The 25,130-nt window shown below is 33.9% G+C and overlaps 1 protein-coding gene across 1 annotated transcript; it reads left to right on the plus strand.

The window, feature by feature from the left end:
* The first annotated feature begins 16,008 nt into the window (after positions 1 to 16,008).
* On the plus strand, positions 16,009 to 24,473 carry LOC108347555 (lysophospholipid acyltransferase LPEAT2). The gene is made up of 14 exons (XM_017586871.2): positions 16,009 to 16,636; positions 17,744 to 17,924; positions 18,026 to 18,085; positions 18,650 to 18,813; positions 18,904 to 18,967; positions 19,074 to 19,139; positions 19,797 to 19,892; positions 21,104 to 21,148; positions 21,544 to 21,614; positions 22,911 to 22,977; positions 23,320 to 23,370; positions 23,564 to 23,674; positions 23,754 to 23,801; positions 23,898 to 24,473. Exons 1-14 carry the CDS (start codon positions 16,245 to 16,247, stop codon positions 24,057 to 24,059), a joined length of 1,578 nt encoding a protein of 525 aa, XP_017442360.1. The 5' UTR covers positions 16,009 to 16,244; the 3' UTR covers positions 24,060 to 24,473.
* Positions 24,474 to 25,130: the final 657 nt, after the last annotated feature.

Raw genomic sequence — 25,130 nt, forward strand, 5'->3', positions numbered from 1 at the left:
TTTGTCATCTTTTTCTTCTTCCCTAACCTGTGACAAGAAACAATTTTTACCTTTGATGACCGGCTTGGCAGCTTTAAGGCTAGTCACTATTGCATCCTTACATGCAGCTTTATGATTAGTCTTCTCTTCTTGAATCTGTTGCTCACCTTTGAAGACATTAAAGATCACATTTTCATCTTGGTCTTGAAGCACTATCATTCCATCATCCACATTGATGATTACCTTTGTCGTTTTCATAAACGGCCTTCCAAGAATAATTGGGATCTTCTCATCTTCATCCATCTCCATCATCACAAAATCCACCAAGAATTTAAGTTTCTCTATACAAACCACAACATCTTCTGCTACACCATAGGGTTTCTTGGAAGACCTATCCGCCATAAGCAAAGTCACCTTTGTTAGCTTGATTTCAAGATCACCAATCCTTTCGAGCAGAGATAAGGGCATCAAATTAATGCTTGACCCTAAATCAATTAAGGCTTTCCTTATATTCACCTTCCCAATGACGCAAGGAATAGTAAAGCTTCCTGAATCTTTCACTTTTGGAGGAAGTGGTTTCTCCAAAATAACACCGCAATCTCCCTGTTCATCCATAGTCTCCTCATCTAAATATCTCTTTTTTGTGAGGAATTGCTTCATGTGCTTCGCATAAGCAGGAATTTGCTGCAGTGCTTCGGTCAAAGGTATAGTAATCTCCAATTGCCTAAAGATCTCCTTAAAACGCTCATATTGTCTCTCTTTATCTATATTTTCACGCCCCTTAGGGTAAGGAATAACTTTTTCAATTTTCTCAAAAAATTTCTCTTCCCTCTTCTTTTCTTTCTCTTTCATCTCAACCTCACATATTCTCTCTTCTCTTTCTTCTCTCTTCTCTAACTCAACTCTTTCTTTACTCTATTCCACCCTCTCATCATTTATGCTTGCAATAGCTTTACACTCTTCCTTAGGGTTAACCTCAGTGTTAGCCCCAAATTTCTTTTCTGCTTTGTCTTTCATCTTCTTGGCCAGTTGGCCGACCTGCATCTCCAAATTTCTTGTAGCAGCTTCAATGCTCTTGTGATTGGAGATAGTCACCTGCATAAATTGTTGAAGAGTGTCTTCTAGCTTTGTTGATCTCTCATTTAGTGCAGATACTTGTTGCCATAGTGATGGTTGCTGCTGTGGTCTATTAAATTGTCCTGCTTGTCCAGTTTGTCCATTTTGACTTTAACCCATGCTTGGGTGAGGTTTCCACCCTTGGTTGAAGTTTCCTTGGCGGTATTGGAATTGATTGCCCATATAATTGACATCTTTTAGGGCCTCCACTGGAAAAGCACATTGACCATTGATATGATCACTACCACATAATTCACAGAGTTGTTGTTGAACCTGTGAAACATTCTTCAGCTCCTTTTGCAACTGAGCGAGTGTCTTTGTCAAATTCTCCAACTGTTGAGTTATAATTTTATTTTGTGCAAGCAAGACATCTTGAGATTGTAATTGTAGAACTCCCTTCTGTTGAGATGGAGCTCTTCTTTCATTATGCATCTCGTTATCATTAGTAGCCATGTTGTCAATCAATTCAAAAGCTTCCTCTAGAGTCTTACACTTAATATTACCTCTAGCTGAGGCATCTAGCATCAATTTGGTTTGTGAACCTAGACCTCCAAGGAAAAGAATGACTATTGTTGCTTCATCAAAGCCATGCGTGGGCGTCTTCCTCAGCAAACTCTTGTATTTATCCCATGCTTGACCTAACGTCTCCTCCATACCTTGCCCGAAAGAAGAAATTTATGGCTTACCCTTGTTGATTTTTGACTGTGGGAAGTACTTGTTCAGAAAATTTGAAACCACAACTTTCCATTCAGTAAAGCTATCCTCCGAGAAAGAATTCAACCATAGCTTAGCATTGCTTCCCAATGAGAAAGGAAATAAACTAAGGTTTATAGCGTCATCCGGCACACCATTGATCTTCACAGTGTTGCAAATCTCATTGAATGTGGTCAGATGTTCATATGGACTTTCATGAGACAATCCATTAAATGGGTTGCTCTTCACCAATTGTATCAACGCCGGTTTCACATCCATATTTGTAGCATTGACCCTCGGCCTTGCAATGTTGTTAAAGTAATGAGGGCCAACAACAGTGGTGTAATCCGCCAGAGTGTGTCTGCCATTATTTTCTCCAGCCATCTCTTCAGTACTCTGGTTAGATTCTTGTGGTGAGGGTTGTAACAGTGTCTCTAGAGAAGGAAATAATTCTCTAGATATTCGGATTCTCCTTCTCCTTCTACTCTCCTACAATCCTTCAAGAAGAGGTTTCGAAGTTTTCTTGCTTCTAGTTCGAATTATACCCTCCATACACAAGAAAACAAAACCCTAAAAAGCAATTTTAAAACAAAACAAAACAAAAAATACACTAAAATAAAAAAATCAAGTCAAAGCTAATCAATAATCACACGAATAGAATAGTTAAACCATGAGTCCCCGACAACAACGACAAAAACTTGTTAACACTCCGGCAAGTGTACCACATCGTATCAAGTAATAATAAATGGTAAGACCAAGTATCGTTTCCCAAGAGACTCACAACCTAGACATTCATGTGGGTTCTTGATTAATTAAGACTTGTAAACAATATCATAGTGTTTATAATGCAGAAAATAAATATGAATTCAAGTGTTGATCAATTGACTTGAAGAATGCAGAGGTGATTGATGTATAAAATATGGAATGATTATGTTGTTAGGGTTTCCGAATTATCCTATCCACTCTCATGTATTTATGAATTCATCTTCTTCATTAATGTTAATGTCACTTTCTAATTTACCTTAAACTCGATGTCTCGGTGAAGAAAGCCTACTCTTAATTACTAGATCACAATGTCTTGTATCCCCAACAACTAATTATGCATTACATTCACACAGAAGCTTAAAGGCAACCAACCCTCCTATCCCTATGTCTATGTAATATTGCTTTTGGAAGAATTTCCCAAGTTCTAGATTTCCCCATATGTTTCCATATCAACAACATCAAAAATCATGCAATTGAATGAGTTAAACAAAGCATGCATAGAGTGTAGAGAAAAAACCCTAACAATTAATGAAGTAAAGCATTTATAATATAAATCAATTCAATACATGAGAGATTCAAAGGATTACATTGTTTCCCCAACAACAATGGAGGTTTAGTTCACCATAGACATGGTGAAACTAGATGAAAATATGGAAAAGAATGAAAGATAAAACCGTAAAAGTTGAAGATCGGAGCTTCCGCATCCAAACTCCGCCTCTGAGGGATGAAAGGAGTGTTTCTACGCCTCTTTCTATCCAAAGATATGAACCCTAGGTCGTCCAAAACCTTAAATAGTTCATAAAAATAACATAAAACAGGTCCAAGCCCACGTTGTTGGCGCTTAGCGCCCTAAAAGGGCGCCCAGCGATAGTTGCGGCACTAAACTAACGCTCAGGGATGGCACTCAGGCGTGAAACATTGGTTTCATCTCTAAATTGGCGCTCAGCAGTGGCGCTCAAGCGTGAAACAGTGGTTGCACCTCTAAATTGGCGCTCAGGCGTGAAACAATGGTTGCACCACTAAATTGGCACTCAGCGCCCCAAAATGACGCTCAGCGCTATCTACGATTCTTCTATGTGCTACTTTTCCCGCCTTTCCTGACTTCAACTCCTTGCTACTTGAACTTCTTCATCCAATTCATCTTAATTCCTGTCAAAACAAGGAAAACCACACATAAAACCAATAATACCACCTTCAACTCTCTTATCCTCACAACTTAAGCAAAAGCATGATTTCAAGCTTGTTTCTAAGTCATAAAGAGTGTTTTTAATATCAAAATTAAGTATAAAAATAACAGTATTTCAACCGTTATCAATTATGCACATGAGTTGTTGGGAAGAAATCTAGGATCTATAGTTAAGGTTCATGTTGAGGATAATGAGGGTGAAGTAATTTTCAAGAGATTTTACTCTTGTCTAAAGGCATGCAAAGACAATTTTGTCTGTTGTAGGCCAATATTTGGATTAGATGGAGCCTTTTTAAAAGGAAAGTATGGTCGTGAGTTGTTAACAGCTGTTGGGAGAGATGGAAATGATCAAATGTTGCCCATTGCATATGCGGTGGTAGAAGTTGAAAAAAAAGATTCATGGTCGTGGTTTCTGAATCTTTTGATTGATGACCTTGTTGGTGAAGAAGTATGTTCATCAATAACTTTTGTGTCAAACCAACAAAAGGTAATAGTGTATTTAATTTGGTACGTTCCTACACTAATTCATTACTTATATATGCTCCTAACTGCTCTTTATCATTTTAAAACCATAGGGTCTACTACCAGCCATACAATAACTACTTATTGGTGTTGACCAAAGATTTTGTGTGAGACACTTATATGCAAACTTTAGGAAGAAATATCTTGGTAAAAATCTAAAACGGTTGATGTGGAGGGCATTTACTACCACTCACCCACAAACTTGGGAGATGGAAATGAGAAATATTAAAGATGTGAATGAAGACGCATTCAAACATTTGATAGCCATCCCTCCAAGATTTATCTTTTGAACTTCACTCCAAGGTTTATGTTTTAAACTTAACACTATTTTTTTGTTTTTAAATATTGTTAACATATGTTTAGATCATATGCTGTAGATATTGGTCAAGGTTTAGATTCAGCCTAACACCAAAATGTGACACCTTGATCAACAATATGAGTAAGACTTTCAATAGTGGTCTGGTTCATGCCAAGACTAAACCAATCATAACAATGTTGGAAGAAATCAGGGTGTACATCATGCAATGATGGGCAAGAAACAGGTTTAAGATATAGTTCATTACAGGATCAATTTGTCCAAAGATCCAGACCAGATTTAGAAAGAAATCCCAATTAACCAAACATTAGATTGCTAGGTAAACTTTATTCATTACTTTTGAATTGTGTTGAATTACTTTTTTGGTTCGTAAATATTTTTGCCATACTTTGTTTACAGTTGGTCAGTAAATAAACTGTTTGAAGTGAGACACGTCTCCTACAATGGAGACAAGTTTGTCATAAATATAGACGACTTTTCATGCTCCCTGCAGGAGATGGAGCATCACTAGAATTCCATCTTGTCACTTTCTGGTCGCAATGAAGTTTCTCAATATTGATGGAGAGCAGTTCGTTCCAGCTGGCTTTATGAAGTCCACCTATGAAGAAACATACGCATCAATCGTATACCTCATCAATGACAATAACATGTGGGAGCTAACACCATATTCGGATGTCATGCCTCCTAGGAAAAAAGTTATGCCAGGAAGACCTAAAAGGAAAAGAAGACTGGAACAGTAGGAGATCAGAAAGGATGATTGTCGACTAAGAAAAGCTGGTTTGCACAAGAGATGTAGGCTATGTAGGGAGGTTAGGCACAACAAAAGTCGTTGCCCCAAAGCAACCCAAGAACCTACTCATGAAGCTACCCAACAACCTACTCCATCATCAAACCCAGTCATCCCATCAACACAACCACTCATGCCATCATCACAATTATCTGAAGTTTTTCATGACCATGAAGCTCAACCATAGAAATGTGTATGAATGACAATGATGCCAAGTTTAAACATCTTATTATGTAATAATTCACTTGTAAGGAACATGACAACAAATACCCCCACCCTATTCACCTTATTTTAGTGTCCATACATAATTTGCAGACAACTTTGATTCATTGATCTCAACATGTTTCTCTTCATCAATTTTCATATACCATTAACATCATTCCTTAATTTATTAGGATTCCTACTTGAGTAACACAACTTCATTCATTCAGATAGTCAAATACATTGTTATTTGAGTTTTCATTCACAAACTCACTTTAACATCATCAGTTGCATCCTAACAAAACGAAAAACCCTACTAATATCATCCTAACAAAACGACCAACCCTGCTACATTATGAATTTGTCATCGATATTGAAATTACAATAATATTAAGCAGAAAAATCAAACAAACCACCCCTATCAACACCTTTATCCATTTTTCCACAACCTTAACATACTTCTACAAATCACTCATCATCTTCGTTCCACCTCCCATTTCTTCTATCTTTGACAAACACTCATGTTTTTCTTCCCACTTTAAATTTGTATAGCTTTTCTCAATACCATCATCACAACACCATTTGAAGAAATTGCAACCACCTTCTTCATGTCCATTCTGTAAAAAAAAACATCTAAAAGGACTTTTTACTAACACAAACAACTATTCATCCACGTTGTTTTACCTTGTGCTTAGGACAGCCCAAAAATTGCTTCCCTCTGTTCTTAGCCGTTCGAGTTGTTCTTACCACTGTTTTCTCTCCACACAGGCAAAAGGGTGAGACACCATCAATCCTAGATACTCCACCACCACGAAAAATGACATTAGAGTTTTGATTCTGCTACCCATTGCATGTCGAAGAAGAATAAGAATGTGACTTCTGCATTTGATTATCCATCTCTTCCAATCGAACAAAAACACACTTCTTTTTCTCCCACGAACCCTAATACAAAGTCTCAATCTTCTTTTCCCAATCTGTTTTCAATTTCTCAATTGTAGGAGCTGCACTTAATTTAATTTGTTTTGCCCACTTTGTCCTTAATTAAATTTGTTTTCCCCAGTTTGCACTCCAGTTTTTAATTCACAAATTACAAAATACACTTCACATTCAGGTTTTTAATGTCACGTCAATTTAAAGAAAGCCATGTAAGGCTCTCTTAAACGACATTTGTCCAATTTGACGGTAAGCTTCTATTTGTTTCAATTTTTCAAAAATAAAGATTCAATTGAGACACGGAATAAGTAGGAGAAATATTTAAGATTGTAGAAGAAAAAAGAGACTACCGAAACATTAAACCTAATATAAAACGATCTTAATTTATAATAGTATAAAATTATGATTTAAATTTTAAAAATGATTTCAATTATTTATTTTATTAATGTACGTTTCATTTTTCAATCATTAGCCTTAACTCTTCAATGCCACGTCCCATTTTTTAAATTATTAATTAATATTAATGTTTTATTGTTGTTTAATATTTTATATTTACTATTTTTTTAAAATATATTTACGAAAAGTAACTTTAAGTTTTGAAAATTTGTTACGCCAAATGTGACATTCGTATTTTTCTAACTATTAATATTGTATAGCCTTTAATTTTTAATTTTTTTTATCATTCATTTGTTTATTTTAACGTATATTTTTGCTTAAATGATTGTGCCTATATATATTTTTTAGTTTTAAATAGTTTTCTAGAATGTTTATTTAAGTTGTGTTTCGTAAAATTTGCAATGCAACTTGGCCTATTGGCAAAAGAGAGAAAGATTAAAATCTTACACAAATTCATACTTCAACTAACCTCCATCACATCATAAATAGCATGGTTCATTAATTTTTATATGGTTGTGTTTTTATCACTCTTAAATTATTTTTTATACATTACATTAATAATTTTACCTAATTATGCTTAGACTTCAATGAATCGTTCAGCTTAAACTAAAAGAGAACTAAAACATACAAGATAATACAAAAATCAAACCCGTCATTTTAATAATTATCATAAATGTTCTAAATATTTTACATTAAAAATCAGATATTTAGAAATTTGTCTTGGATACGTATAATATGTTTGATTAGCATGAGATGCCATAATTAAACTGAGCAGATAAACACTCAAATAACTACAAATATAATCACCAATTTGACTATTAATTTAATTTAAAACAATTAAAAATAGTAAATAGCTTTCCACGGTTTTTCTTAAATGTAAAAACTTGCAACGGGATAAATCATAAATAAAATTAACAAAATATGTTGACTCTAACATAAAATAAATACAACTTTGATAAAACACTTTAGAATGAACTAAAACATAAAGAATAAAACCCAAACAGAGATGTGGATGGAGAAAAACTTTAATCATATGCTTACCTAATTAACGTAATTCGACCAAATTTAGAAAAAATGGAATTAATAATTTTAACTTATTAAAAATGGAGACATGAATAGGGACGAGAAGATATAGTTGCGGGTTTTATCATCTCATTTAGTAAAAAATTATTCTTAATTTTATATCTAATAATGGATATATTTGTAGTCATTTTTTACTGTCTCAAATATTAATTACATGTTTTTTAAAAATTAAAAATAATACTAATATATTATCAAATATTTAATGTAAAAATAATATATTTCAATTTTTTCAATATCAAATAAAAAATAAATCATAATTATAAAAATATTAAAGATTAAAGTGTAACATCTCATTTTAGTAGTATAAAACTACTAAAATAAGACGTACATAAACGAAAACTTATAAGAAACAATAGACTGTCGATGAAGATCTTACATTTGGAGAACCAAAACTTTATTTATGTTGTTCCTTCATTCTCAACCTCACTCTGATATGACTGAAAAGACGTTTTCCTTAAGCTCACACCATTTAAGGTGATCATCGCAAAAGAGAAAACATACATAAAGACAGACAACACAAAAAGTAAGTGTAAGCTAGTGACAATTCATCTTAATCAAAGAAAATTTCATCACACATTATATTACACACATAAGATAAACATCCATCCTAACATGCCACAGACTTAGACTTGACCATCTGGATACAGTATGAATGTCGAGGTACGGTGGTTCATGCACTTGTGGTGGCCTCTAACGATACCCATTCAAATCACACAAACCTATGTCATCCACAAGGTTAGTCCGTCAAAACCTATGTCCCTAACAGATGACCATAGACTAGGATCTCCTGCTACTCTCCACCACATTACAATCCATCTCTACTTGAGATTGATGTTATTGAGAGGATAAACCTCGGATTAACTCCATACATTCATACAACAACAACATAGATACCACCATGTAACTTCTCCACGAGTCATGGAATTACATCCATCAACCATTCAACTCATTCACAAACTACTCATCACAATATTCATATGCATCATTTTCATTCACATAGTATACCAATAAACGAGACTGCTAATAATACATTAGAGAACAAGAAACACACTTACAAGTCAACAGAAATCACAACACAACACAACACAATTTTCTTCATAGCATCTTGATACCCACATTAGGCAAGGAAAATGACTTTGAAACCTCATTAACAGTTCCGGAAGGGTCCAAAATCCCCAAAACGACCTAAAGAACGTAAAAATTGATATCCAAAACACTGAATTTGAGATTTTCAAAACCTGAAAAAAACCAAAACTAGTGCAGTGGCGCTCGGGCACCCTTAAAAGGGCACTCAGGCTCTAGATCCCTAGACAAGGGCACCCAGACGAATTCCTCTCTCAAAAAGGGCGCCTAAGGGGCGCCCAACGCTACACCAAGTTCTAAAACTCTTCTATTTTGAATTTGGTGACCCTCTACACAAGTTTAAAAAGTTCCTACCACCTTAGGCACTAGAAACCTCTAAAAACATACTTCTAACTCAAAATGACCATCCAAAACCCCATATCACTTACCTAAGCTACCCAAACTCAATTCTACATTTTCTAACTTCCATATCAGCAAACTAACATCATGTACAAGTCATAATACGCTAATAACTCACTTCAACCTTCCAGTTTACTCCTAGACTTGTTGTTTCAAAAACTCACCATGTAAAACCTCAATTTGAACCAAAAAACACCTAATAACTCCCTCTAACATGCTCAAAAACTGTTCTACACTAGATTTTCTTCATTTGACAGCCCAAATAAGTCATAATAGGTCTCCCAATCAGCTTCCAACTATCCAAATAGCCCTCACCTCTTATCTTCAATTCTTACTACTCAAAACCCCTTTTTTACTCCAAAAACACTTTAAAACTTCCACTATAAATTACCTCTTCATTCCATATCAGTTTCCAATCAAATAACACCTCTAACAAGTCTCAAATGAACCCATGACAGTACTAATCCAGTTATTTTCTCATTCTAATACCTATCTCTCAAACCCAATTCTCAAAACCTCTCTTTTTTTTACCTTAAAACTGAAGAATTTGGTTAATCTTCACTCCAACCACTTTGAATTCAATATCAATCGTCAATACACTTCATTATACACAAACATATCAACAGAATCATTACAACTAAACCATACCAAACATCTAACCATCACATAGTCTTTAATCATTATTTAAAGGAACTAATATTAACCACAATATTCAGATTGTTATCAAATCAAATTATCATACATGCAAGCACTAAATTTACACAACATAATAGAAATACAAACACTAGCTTCCCTTACCTTACACCGATCAATGAAGCTCTAAAATGCTGACCCCCTTGCTTAGAGTTTAAGGAACTCTAGAAATGCCTACAAAACACCAAATTGGAAATGGAAAGAGTCCTAAGGACCACAAATTACAATAGAATTAGGAAGAGAAATAAAAAGATGCATGCGACAAAGAATCACTTCCTAGAATTTCAAATTAGAAACGGAAGAGAAAAAGGAGTCGAAAGTTATTTACTCTATTCTAGAAATTGATTGGGTAGATATGTAGATTACTCCACCGTGATCTCCTAGGAACTTCCTGATCGTCAAACAGATGATTGATGTGCTATAATTGAGAAAATAGAGAGTTCTAGAAAAATGTTTTCTAGAAAGATAATACATTTTTAAATAATAAAACTTATTTATAACAAAACTATTTATATACTCATGTTTTGTTTTGATATTTAATTTACAAAAATAAATATTATTTAGGTTTAATAGGTTCGGAGGTCCCTATATTTGCGGGTTGGTTTCAATTGGGTCCTCCAATTTTGAAAGTGATCAATTGGGTCCCTAATTTGGTCAATCTGATTCAATAATAGGATCTTCGTTAAATGCAGTTAACGACGTTAACTTTGTTATCAAGTGGCAAGCTGAGGCATCCAGGTGGCATCCTTTTGAGCTGTATAGGTGGATTTATAACATTTTTATATTATTCACAAATAAAATAAAAGAAAAGTTTACAAGTTTAACATTTTTGGTTTCGCGGTTTTCGTTTTCGTTTTTTCGCTCTCACCTCTACAATTCTTTCATCCCTTCTATCTTCTCTCTCGATCTAACCTCTATCTTCTCTGTCGTTCTAACCCTAGTTGCGTTTTACCTTGTTTTGGGATTTGACCTTCACTTCTTTCATCTATGTCGTTGTGTCATCTATTCTTGTATCTTTTTTCTGATTCGAAGTCTGGTGGCGGTTTGGGTGTCATGAATTTAATTTTTTTACGTTGTGTGTGTTATAATGAATAAAGGTGTTATATTGAAAAAATAACGCAGAATATTAATAAGTATTTAAAATGTAGGCAATGGTTTCAGAAATGAATATAAGTTGTGGAATTTGTAGACCAAAAAACCATACAAGTGAATTTAAGGGTCATTACTGGTTGGGAGGTTATGTTTGGTGACCCCAAGAAGTGGAAGTGGGGAAGAAGCCATTCTTACTGAGGGGACCAAGTTGGACAAGTGCAGAGCTAATCTGCAAAAAAAACATTATGGTAATCGTTTACAGTGGCCTCGTAAACGATTACACGAGAGAAATCACTGTTTTGTACAGAAAGTTGAACTGAAGTAGTCAGTTGTGGTGTCCTGGGTGATCATTGGCAAAAAATGTTAATTTAAAGCACAAGTCTACTTGTATTTACTTGGTGTTGGTGTTTGACTGGTGGTAGAGGGTGGTAGGTGATGGGAGGTGACCCCAAGAAGTGGGGAAGAAGCCATTCTTACTGAAGGGACCAAGTTGGAGAAGTGCATGGCTAATCTACAAAAAAAACACTGTGGTAATCGTTTACAGTGGCCTGGTAAATGATTACACGAGAGAGATCACTGTTTTGTACAGAAAGTTGAACTGAAGTAGTCAGCTATGGTGTCATGGGTGATCATTGGCAAAAATTGTTACTTTCAGGCACAAGTCCACTTGTATTTACTTGGTGTTGGTGTTTCAGTGGTGGTAGAGAGTGGTAAGTGATGGGAGGTGACCCCAAGAAGTGGAGAAGAAACCATTCTTACTGAGGGGACCAAGTTGGACAAGTGCAGAGCTAATCTGTAGAAAAAACACTGTGGTAATCATTTACAGGGTCCTTGTAATCGATTACAATGGCAAAAAAGGCCTAAACTTGATTACCATGACATAATTTGAAAGGTCTTTGAGTATAGATTCCAACAAAACAAGAATCAACTCATTTGGAGTTCGGTGGAGAAAGTTATGAGCAAAACAACCAAGAAAGGTCAGAGTTGGTAGGAATATATAAAACGCTAACTTTAAGGAATAAACTGTATGAACTCAGATGTCCAAAAATTACAAATTAGTAGTCATTGGAAAGCTTTTTGAGTCTAGTTTCTAATAAAAAAAGAATCACATCATTTGGAGGTCGGTGAGAAAAGTTATCATTAAAATAGCCAGCAAATGTCAAAGTTGACAACATGTTATCTCACTCAAATTGTCTTTGGCTACTTATGTGCGCACAGGTGGCTCCTGCAGCACAATTTTTTGTACAAAACTAGACTTTTGTTCGTGTAATCGTTTACAAGGCTCTTGTAATCGATTACAAGGCACAAAATGGCCTGCACTTGTTTCAACACTTGAACCAACTTGGTCTTGACACCAACGTTGGCAAAAGTGTGTCAAAAATCTGTTGTCAAATATCGGGATCCTTAAGGAAATGAATGAAATGGAAGAGTTGTTATAAATTCAGTCCATATACTATGTACAAAATTACTGCTAAATTATCTTTATAGAGTCCATATAATGCTGAATTATACAGTCCATATAAATTCAGTCCATATAAATTACTTTATAAATTACTGCTAAATTACTGCTGAATGTATATAGTCCATATAAATTCAGTCCATATAATGCTAAATCATCTTTATAGAATAAGCAGTTTCATTGTTATAATGCTAAATTATAGCATTGTTATCCTGTTCAGACCACAGATAAATTGCTGAGATACTATTGGCTTCAGCTTTACATTTGATAGCTTTGAGTTATGAGCTGCTGACATTTTAAATTACACTCATCAGGTCATCCCATTAACCTTGAGTTATTCCTTGTGTTGCAAACACAGAGATAAAAAAACTTCTTAAAGAAGTAATCACTGCAAACACAGGAAGATAAAGACAAAACTTCTAAAATAACAAAAGCTTTGAGCAAACTGGTATGAATCATTCCATAAAAGCAAAGATAACATTTCATAAATGCAAAGTTGACATTACAGCAAACTGGTATTAATCAGAAAAGGTTCAACATCATAATTTTTTACATCATTACAAGGTACAAAAAACAACTGCTGCAATTGTGCCAGTAAACATCAGAATTGGTTGTAGCTTGCTTGCTTAAGGCTGATTTGATGATGGTATGTTTTCTTCATTTGTTGGGTTGCTTTGTTGTGTTTGGTCAGGGTTGACTTCACCATCTTGGGTTGATTTCTGGCAAGAAGTTCTGTTGTGACCCAGCTCCTTACAAATGCCACATCTTTTATGTATACCACCCTTCCTCATTCTTGTTTCGTCCCTGACTAACTCCCATTCCTGCAACCTTCTTTTCTTCTTGGGCCTCCCTGGCAATATTCTCTTTTTTGGAGGGAGCACATCATTATATGGGGTAATTTCCCACATATTCTGATCATTAATTGGATACACAATGGAAGAGTATATTTCTTCGTATGTTGACTTCCTAAAGCAAACAGGGATGAAGTCATCTGCATCTAACCTGGACACATGCTACACCTCCAACGACCTTCGCGAAACTCTTCCACGTGATTCACCGCCAAAAATTACCTGCTTCTACTCAAAACCACCGATAGATCACTACAATTTAATACAACGAAAGCTTATGTCTAAGTAATTTCTCACGCAAAAGCGATGCTCCCCAAATGCCAGCACAATGCCATTTCCAGCAACGAACCTTAACTTCGTAGATTTTCCCAATTTCTCATACAGAAGCTACCCCAAAATAGGAAACATTGCTTAATATGTTTAATAATTTAATATGTTTAATAATTTCTAATTATATTTTCATTTATTAATATACTTAACAATTATAAATGTTAAAAATCCACGAAGGATGCCACCTGGATGCCTCAGCTTGCCACTTGATAACAAAGTTAACGTCGTTAACTGCATTTAACGAAGATCCTATTATTGAATCAGATTGACCAAATTAGGGACCCAATTGATCACTTTCAAAATTGGAGGATCCAATTGAAACCAACCCGCAAATATAGGAACGTCCGAACCTATTAAACCTATTATTTATTCATACTCAATTAATAAAATAAAAAACTTTTTGTCAAAATTTATACAAGTTCAAACAATACCCATCCATTTATTTGTTATCTCGCAATGAAAAATCCTATTAAACTAAGAAATGTCTCATATTCACATTCAAAGTTAATATCCCTGCCATACTTTTGTCAAAAAAATAATTGATAAAAGACGGATAAATATGAATTCAAATTTTAAAAATATTATCTAAATTTAAAATTATTATGCAATAAGTATTTACTTAACTAAACAATTTGAAAATATATTTCAAATTATATAGACAGTGTAATTGAGAATATAAATTTGGGTTTGAAAAAACATTTTATATGGTATAGTTTGAAATATATTTCCAAATTTCACAATTCAAGGAAGAATATTTTAGACATTTCCGTACTTCATGGAGGTGCAGGAAGAAATCACGGGGTGCAAAAGTAATTCTGAAATGTACGGCAGGTGTGGAAGGAAAACTATAGAGTGCATAAAGAAGTATTTCATTTACTATTTTATTCAGTTTCACGATAAAATGTCAGAATGACATAGTTAATACTAGCTATTATGTGATCACATGATCTAAACATAGAAAAACCATATCCAACACGATTAGATCAAACCAAATCGCATGCTTCATTTAAATAATTTTCCAACACATACTTTACTTTTACCAATGGATTATTTATTTATTATTTTCCAAACACGAACATCAAAAAGAGATATACTTTTTTTTTCTTCAAAAAATAAATTAAATTTTATTTTTAAGACAAGGAACCATTAAAAAGATACTTATCATGTCACTCTTAAAATTTTCTTTTAAATTGTTTTTCATTATTTCCCCCTTAATTTACGCAATCTCATATTTTATTAACCACTTTCCAAAGAAAAAAAAAATTAAGGCTGATAAATTTTTCTAAATTTCTCATTTCTTCTCTCATATTTCATTTTATTTTTATTTTTAATCAATATTAAACTACGAATAATCTAAAAAAAGAGTAAAATGAAATAATACAAAATAAAAATTTTGTGCTTATATTGACTTCTTTTATCAAATAATTTTAACACACACGTTTGAATAATCTCTTCTTAAAAAAACTATTTATTAGTTTATAGTATCTATAAATTCAGCATTTCCAGACACATTCATTTTGTAAGACATTTTTTTATTGTTCTTTAGTTTTCCAAAATCCAAACTACTAAACAAACTACCATTCCTCCAAGCATCAACAATATTATTTTTTATTACATAATTTATATAATAAAAATAATAATAATAGTAGTAATAATATATATATATATATATATATTATTTTTACTTTTTATTTTTTTTCTCCAAATCCATGGACTAAGGTTTTGAAGAATCCATGTGAAAACCAAGTGAAAGAGACGAAACACGCCGTCCACATCCATGACAACATGCATAGAACAAGTGGCTACATCGTGTTTCTCTCTGCAAAATGCTTTCTTATATTAATAATTCTTTCATATATAAACATAAATAAATATGTAATAAATATATAATAATAATACCAACATGCCAACTTCCACTTTTCGTCACCCGCACTAAACCGACCTAATTTTTATAAATTATCAACAAGTTTAATTAAAATTTAAATCTAATTTAAGAGATAAGAAAACAAAATTAGGAGGGAATTCAAATAATGAAATAATTAAGCCTAAAACAACAAAGGAATAAATAATATATTGAAAAAAAAAAGAATTTTAAATAACAGAATGAAATTAATTTTGAATATTTCTGTAAAGCGACAGACAGACGGTACATGCCATCAACGTCGAGAAAAAAAGAAAAGAAAAGAAGGAAATAAAACGCTGCACACCACAAACGAGGCACCGTTTCATTCTCTGATTCATCATCACTCGCTTTTTCTTCTTCTTTCTTTCTTTTGCCTCTCTTTTTTCTTCTTAGCCACGTTTCAGTCCACTTCCACTATACAGTATTTATACCGTATCTCTACGGTCATCTACACCGGCCAATGGCGGATGCTGATCTCACCTCCCCGCTTCTCTCCCCCGATCACATCGTACTCACCGTCCACTCCTCCGCCGCTCCCTCCGCCGATGGCAACCCCTACCGCTCGCTCGGATGCGACGACGAGCTCCTCGTGCCGCCGCCCACAACCCTGGACCCCTTCCGCAACGGCACGCCGACGGTGGCAGGGCTCTATGAGTGGGCGAAGACGGTGCTGTGTCTGCCGGTGGCGCTGCTGCGGCTCGTACTGTTCGGGCTCTGCCTCGCCGTCGGGTACGTGGCGACGAAAGTGGCGCTGGAAGGGTGGAAGGACAAGGAGAATCCCATGCCCAAGTGGAGGTGTAGGGTTATGTGGATCACAAGAATGTGCGCCAGATGCATTCTTTTTTCGTTTGGGTACTCTTCTTGACTTCGCTTCTGGTTTTTCTTTCGATTACGGTTTTTTCAATTGATTTTAGATCTTAGTTTCAGCGACTGGTTTGTTTAGATGTTTGCTTTGTTTTTAGGATTATTTGCTTTCTGGGAAGTTGGAACTGTTCTTTAAAGATTATTTGCAAGAATTGTACCGTTGATTTTGGAGAACGATTATTTAGCTAACACGGACTGATTTGTTTGCTTATTTATGTACTATTTTTTTTCGTAAGAGGGGTTTTGGAAGGAAGTTATTTTTTTCTGGAATTATTAGTGTATGCAAGGGAAAACAATGGTTTAGGGTACGTGCGGTGAGTACGTTTGATGTGGCATTTGGGCACATGCTATTATTGCTCCTTTGGACATGGTAATTTGTTACGTTGTGATGGGAATTGCTTAATGATGATTGGAGTGAAGTTCATAACTGTGGTTGGTGAGAAAAAGACCGCTTCAAGTTTGGTGAGAATGGGGGAAGGGACTTTTTTTCCGTTGTTAATGGAAATGGGGCGGGTGATTTTCTCGTTATTTCAGCAGATATGTTTGTCAGTGAAATTTTTTTTATTATTCTTGGGTTGGGACGTGGGAAATGATGGGGGGAAAATAGGTGAATTGCTTGCCAGAGAAATGCTAAAATTGGCTTTCGTGCAAATAGTTTTGGTAATTGCTTTGTTTAAGGGAGGACAAGGGACGAGTAAAGAAGAATGAAGTATTCTTTATAGTTTTATGAATAAGAATTGGAGGTTTCCTTGTAACGTTATGTTTTGTGGAAGGTAGCATATGGGCATAGAGTGTACCGTGTATTTGTACATGTGTATATAATTGTATAAGAATTTCATTAGAGAAATCAGTAAAAACTAAAAGTAAATTAGAAAAAAAAAGACTGAAGTAAACAAATAATTGCCATTGCGTATTATATGACCACAAACCTCAGGTAAATATTAGTTTATGTTGTCTCATTCAGGTAAGCATATGATGGTTCGGTTGTTTTTACTTGAAGGTTCTTTTTGTTTTCTACATTTGTTTACACCCTTATCTTATTTGGTTCTGAAACATGAATATCTTTGTATTGTTGTCTCCTTCTGCTCATTGCAGCTATCAGTGGATAAAACGTAAAGGAAAACCTGCACCCAGGGAAATTGCTCCTATAATTGTATCCAATCATGTATCATACATTGAACCGATCTTCTATTTCTACGAATTATTTCCCACTATTGTGGCATCTGAGTCTCATGACTCCATACCTTTTGTTGGCACCATTATAAGAGCAATGCAGGTAATCTCATTTATTGGTTGCGTTTTATGTATGCAAATTCACAAATACAAGTACACTTGCCATTCAACCATTTTCCATTTCTTCCACTTCTATGTTTTCAGGTTATATATGTTAACAGATTCTTACCATCATCAAGGAGGAAGGCTATCAGGGAAATAAAGGTAAAACATTTCTTTTTGCACGGCTATTGTTATTTGATCTATATATGGAGATTGCTGTTGTTTGATTATTATGTTGTCAATTGATGCTCAATCGCCTATCTATTCTCATTTACCTCTTTTGACACCCCTACTTTTTAGCAAAATCTCTAGAAAAGTTTTGTAAAATATATTTAATGATTTAGGGTGTGTATAACTAATATAAGTAGAGCACGACATACAGTAAAGTGTTTCCTCATTTTTTTTCTTCTGTTGGCCTTTGGTAGGTGTGTTTAAATATGTTATTAGCATAAAATGTGCTATGTTAATTCTTGAGATTGTAAAAATAAGTTAGGAAAAGTCTAGCTGTCTGTAAAATCTTGAAAAAACCATGGAGCCGAGTGATGGTTGAGCAAGTTGTAAAGTAACAGTTGCTTCAGATTGTAGAATTGAATAGCAAGAATTATTCAAAACTAACTGGGCTGAACAACAGATATGCTGGGCATGAATTACTTTATATAATTTGCATGTTATCAATTTTATAAGCTATTTGATACAGAAATCTGCTTTCAAGGAACTGAATAACAGAGAAGGGCCTCTTGCGATAAATTTCCCCGAGTTCTATTATTTCCTGAGGGAACGACAACCAATGGCAGGAACCTTATCTCCTTCCAACTTGGTGCATTTATCCCAGGATACCCAATCCAGCCTGTAATTGTACGCTATCCTCATGTGCACTTTGACCAATCCTGGTAAATTATTTGTGAAACCCCATGCAATTCATTACCGTTGTTTGTAAGAATAGAATATCGCACTAATTGTTTTACATGCAAATTTGTTAGGGGTAATGTTTCTTTGGGGAAGCTTATGTTCAGGATGTTCACTCAATTTCACAATTTCTTTGAGGTATACTCTCTTATGGATTGGGTTTTCTTAATAGAGTTTAATCCATCACTTTGGGAAACTTATTATTTTTTGAAGTGACTTTGAACTTTTATCTTGAATTGAACAGATAGAATATCTTCCAGTTGTTTATCCCCTGGATGGTAAGGAAACTGCAGTTCATTTTCGGGAGAGGGTGAGTTTTCTGGTTTTGTTGTGCAACTTTCATATATTGTTGGAGGATTTTAATATTTACGCTCATATTTGCTAAATGCTGAAAACAATCGTATCTGTATGATACTAGAAATCTCCATTGGTTTATAAATTTCTGCTGTGAATTGAGTTGAAGAAGATTTGTCTCTGGAAATCTTGGAATCTTCATTTACCTCTGGATTAGTTTGGTGTTTTGGTTTCCTTATGAAGTGGTGAACACATTAAGGGCAAACTTGATGTTAAAGATTGTATAAAATTTAACTTTGAATTTTTTCACCCTAAATTTCAAGGAGGCACTAATCTGATGGATTGCCGGTTCTAGGTCTCTAGGATCCATTTTTCAAAGTGATGGCAAGATTAATGGGGATGATGCACTTGTACATAGGATTTCAGTAGATGGACAGTTTGATTGGTTTAGATATCATAACTCATCTAATATGTATGCAAGAGAAAGTCGGAGTAGCTTCTATCTAAAGGAATTTAATCAAAACTCATCTAATATTTTGTAAATATTGCATCCTTTTCCCTTTTTATCTCTTCTATCACTGTCTTTTGTTACATAGAAGTATACTGCATGATTTGAATTTACTCGTTCCTTGTATTGGTAACTATTCAACAATTAATAAGTGGACAAATGCAGACTAGCCGTGCTCTTGCAACTGCATTGAATGCTGTCCAGACAGGACATTCTTATGGAGACACAATGTTTTATTTGAAAGCACAAGAAGCAAAACAGGTGTGTTTTTTTTATTGGTTTCAATTATATCTTGATTCTAGTTAGTTTATTGTTTTTTCTACTTATAAATTTGTTCGTTTTCTATTATATATAATGGTCAAATTCAAACATGAAAATCAAATGTCAGGACGCGTGTGCATTTTTATATTATTGTGTATGTGATAATGAATATCCAGAGTTTCGCATATTTAAAAACATTTTGATATTTCAGTTACTGTTGTCTACTGGATGTAATCTCTACTAAAGTGAAAACATGGGTATATCCCTTTTTTGCCCTTATCAAAATCCTAAGAGTAAGTCTCTAATCACCTACATAAGTGTCCATGTACATTTAAAAGCCAACAAAAAAGGGAAGAAAACCAGGAAGTTTGTCACAAATGGAACTTGTGTAGAAGAGACAACCAAGTAAACAATTCTAGCATTCTATTTTTTTTACTTACTGTTTTCTTCTTGAAGATTGATGATTTCAATGTGCTGTGATATGGGTGAATAACTCCTCTTGCTGTTGAATGGCAATCTGGGTTAAACTGAAATTCTGTTGACGTGTACCAAAAATATTTTTGTTGGCTTGGTATTAGAAATCATTCTTGATGATTGAGACAATTGCCATGGATTTTGAATGCAGCAACTTGAATTTCTACTATGAAATTGAAATTAAAAAATTTATATGGGAAATAGTTGTTGGCTAATCATATTATTATTCTAATTAAGAGAACAAGCTGGTCAGTTTATAACCTAGTCATGTTATCTCGGTCTAATTCTTTATTACTACTAACATAGATAACACCCAACAGTTATAACATGGCCACATGCTTCCATTGAAGCCCTCCTTTTTCCTCTCAAGTTTTTGTTTATTTAATTATTAAAGTGATGTTTAAATAAATCAAAATTCTCATCGGTTAACTTATCTTTCTTCAAGCTTTACAGTCCCACAACTATTTTCTCAATCTCCACGAGTCCACTCTTCAAGTGGCTGGCATGCGTATAGATCATGCTTCGAGTCTTTTTTTTTGGATTAAATCAGTGTATTTCTTTAATTATCCACCTTAAGGAATAAAAGGTAGAGTATTAATGCAAAATATAGATACCTTAGGTATGTAGATTATGTTTAATATTTTCTTTATATTACATCATTGCTTTAAAAAGTTTAAGTTATGCTTAGCATTCATATTTTGATGTTGCTGACATTTTATCTTGATTGAATTTTTTAGGAGAACCCCTCAAGTTATATGGTTGAAGTGACTAAGTTTGAAGCAGTGAGTCCCTTACATAAAACAAGTTTGAATTGATATTCTATTTTTAAATATACCCTTGACTTCTTTTTTTCTTTCCTGATATTATCAAGTCTCTGGTAAATTATATTTTTTGCTCTTATGTAAGCTTTTGAGTTACACTTTTTAAATCTGTTTCTTTTTTAGTATATGCAAATGCCACTGTAACCCTTTGTCCATGCCAGTGGATGCTAGAGGTAACTGATAAGTGCCCAAGATTGGCTCCATAATGTTTGAGCCTAATAGTAATCCCAGTGAAAGGGATAAAATATTATGTATTGTGGTATATTGATCATGGTGTTAGTATAACACATCCTATGTCGTTGATTGATATTCCTATGTGGTATTACTGAAATAATAAAGATTTTTGTACTTTTCAGTCATTTCATGTCAGCAGCATGGAAGTGGTGGACTTTCTGGATAAATTCTTGGCCATGAATCCTGATTCCAGGTATTAACATCACATTCTTGTAAGTTGTAACTGTAGCTAACTAGAAAAACGTGTATTGCTCTAGTACTGTGGGAGGGTAACATTATTAACTGATGTTTATATTCGGTGGTGAGCAATTAAAATATTGATGAGGATGAATGTTGAGTTTTTACTTGAACTGATGGTGTTAATACATTGTTCACAATGAAATAACCTTAAACCTTCTTTGTGAGACATGGTTGTTGAAATCCTTACGGTTGCTAACTTCATGTATATCTATATCCTTGCAAGACGTCTCTTGAAAGAAATTCTTCACAGGAAGTCTTAGGAACCAAGAATTGAAACGAGAAAGAATATAAATTTTTTACTGAATATGATCGAAAGAACAAGAAATAGGAAAACACTTTCTCCGAATTACAAAGGATTTCTCCTTTCACAAAGAGCGAATGTTCAATTTACAATGTCATCAATTTTGAATTTCTCCTATATATATATCTAACAATCCAACCAATTGGATCTGGTCCAACTAATGTCAGAATCTTCATGGCTCAAATTTTGTGCTTCCGCCATCTCTAACTGACTCTCCCTCAAAGATCTGGCACCAATTTGTCAAATCTAGAAATGAAAATGGGAAGAAAATGATTTTTTTTGTTGAATAGGAGTAAAGAACAAGAAATAGGACACGACTCTTCTCCTATCCATCTTCCCTTACCCCTCTAACTAGCTAAATACCCATTAATTACATTTGCTCAAATTGGAGACCCGGACAAGATGTGTATACTATTGATACATGGATGTGTTGTTTTATGAGATTACCAGTAGCATCTCAAATTCCTTTTATTTTCCTTAAGGTGTCTTAGGTATACAGGCACATGTTGCTCTTTCAAGCTTGGGGATCTTAGATTTTCGGGCATGTAATATTTCCAGATAGATTTTTAAGTTTCCCATTCAGTCCAATAAGGGCATTACACATGCCTAAGGACATGTAAGACAATTAACATTTGTCATACAATGGGGATCTTTAACGATAATAATCTATAAGGTTTACAAGTACACCAAGTACCTCTCTATTGAGCTATAGAAACCTGTTGAAAGCTAATCAATCCTTCTGTCCGCGAGTATTGCTGGCAATTCTCAGCTAAAAATCTATCCATCCTTGCATATACGCATTGGGGCAAAGACATTAAAGTAAGATAATGGTTTTTGCATAATAATTTTTTTTTTTTTGCTTTTTTTACTAGCAACTGTAACCTATATATGTGATTGTATTTGGTGAACTTTACCACTTGTATGACGGAGTCTCTATCTTGCTTACAGTGGTCGTGTCCAATATCATGACTTCTTGAGGGTTTTAAGACTTAAGGCTTGCCCGCTATCTGCAAAGGTAAGTCATCAAATAGCTTGAAATTTCTTTAATATTGAGGGATTAAATCAAGATTTGATGTTGCGATCTGCACATTTTGTTACATTCTCTACTTCCATCTGCGTGACATGGTTTTATGGTATATCATTATCAGAATGCTAAAAGATTTTTACTTGGAATTTTGATATAAGTTTTTCTTCCTTTCCTGTGGAATTTTTTCAGCTTAGGAAATTTTTTCTAACTTCCTCTTTTTCATTTGTCTACTTTCTGTTGCCAAACCAGAACTCGAGCTTGACTTGAGAGTTCACTTTGCTGCCTTTTTCATCTTTTGTTGATTATATTATGTTTTATATTTCATTACAGATATTTTCATTCATTGATGTGGAGAAGTGTGGGACAATTACTTTCAGACAGGTAACTATCTGTGATGATGTACCACGTTTCTGTGCTATATAGAAGATTGGAAGTAGCAAAATAATGCTATGACATCTGGATGCACTTTTTTTTTGTGTGCAAAACCAATAATTGCAACACAAGGTTCAAAATTTTTTTGTTTGATTCCAACACTTATGTTTTGTGCACTCTTGTAATTTCATGTTGCTTCCAGTTCTTGTATGGATCTGCCCATGTGATGTCGCAACCAGGGTTCCATCAAGCCTGTGAAGAAGCCTTTGCTGGGTGTGGTGGTGCAGTAAGGCCATATATTGTAGAACAAGAGGTATGTAATCTTTCACCTTATTCGCCTTTACAAAGTGTATGGTTATCTCTAACATGTTTTCGATTCCCTTCAAAATCAGTTACGAGATTTCATTCAACCTGTTATCATCAGCTGGAATGCGGATGAGGTGATTTATATCTAGTCTTCTCTGCATTGTTTGTCATTAAAAATTAAAATTCTTAAACTCTTTGTAGCTTGGCTGATTTAAACTGGTTAATTGTAGGTCAATGAACTTTTTATGTTATTTGATGACGATGTTGATGGAAGAGTTGACAAGATTGATTTTATTTCTTGCCTTAGAAGAAATCCTCTTCTCATTGCATTTTTTACACCTCAACCAAAGCAAAAGGAATTTGAAGGTAATGGAGTGATAGAGGTAGTGTGATGGATGGATCTCACATTTGATAAGATACTCTGGCTTTTTAGGATGTTGTCTTTTTTGTGGACTACAAAGAAAAGAAATCAGTAGGGGATTCTTGGTGAATACATACAGTGTAGGGTTTTTTTTTATTTTTGCTCTGATTAATTACTCATGAAGCTTAAATATTATGCAGATCTGAGCCATCCGTCCTTTGTTTTTTAATATTTTTAGCTATAGGTGAGTTTTCACAGCTAGATGTGAGTAACCTGGGTGTTGTGATCACACTGATTCAACATATGAGTTTTGGTTCATGGGGTTCAGTGTGGTTCATGTAGAGTTTGAGCCATCGTGTCAATTTGTAACAAACAGTATAACTGTAATTTTCAAAGATGTGAACATGATGAAAGTAATGTACTTGATCTTGGATTTGAGTCTCAATGAAGGACTGAGGCTGCTTTAGAATGTTATACTTTCGTATATTAATTATGTTGAGAAATAACTCTCAGATTAACAACAACCATGCTTTAGAAGTCAAATAATGTTTTATTCTAAACAATGTTAATCCAAATATAACCTACGGAACGCTGTAGACTGCACTCATTTGAAGTGTTGGTCATTTTTGTTGTATTTGAAGATTTTGATATTTACAATTTTGATATTTATAAAATTTTAGAACACTTAATCTAACATATAGTTTTTGTTTTTTTGAAAATATATTAATTCCTTATTATTTTAGTAATAATGATGTTAAAATATTATTAGTATTATATGCTAAAATTTATTATTAGTATTATATGTTAAAATTATTATTTTTATTATATGTTAAAACTATTCAGTTTTAAATTCGTTAAGAAAATTAAAATGTTTTTTTAATAAATCATATAAGAAATGTAAATCATATATTTTAAACCCATCTTAAAACAATGTTTTATTTTTAGGTAATTATGGTGAGTAATTTTCTTTAGTTATTTCATAAAACTTAATATCAAAATTTTAAGTTTGAAATATATTATAAAACTTTCATATAGTAAAAACTAAATTGCTATACCAACCTATAAATTTGAATAAAAATATATCCATAATATTTAAAAATAC

Source organism: Vigna angularis, chromosome 9, assembly GCF_016808095.1.
Source record: "Vigna angularis cultivar LongXiaoDou No.4 chromosome 9, ASM1680809v1, whole genome shotgun sequence".
NCBI lineage: Eukaryota > Viridiplantae > Streptophyta > Magnoliopsida > Fabales > Fabaceae > Vigna > Vigna angularis.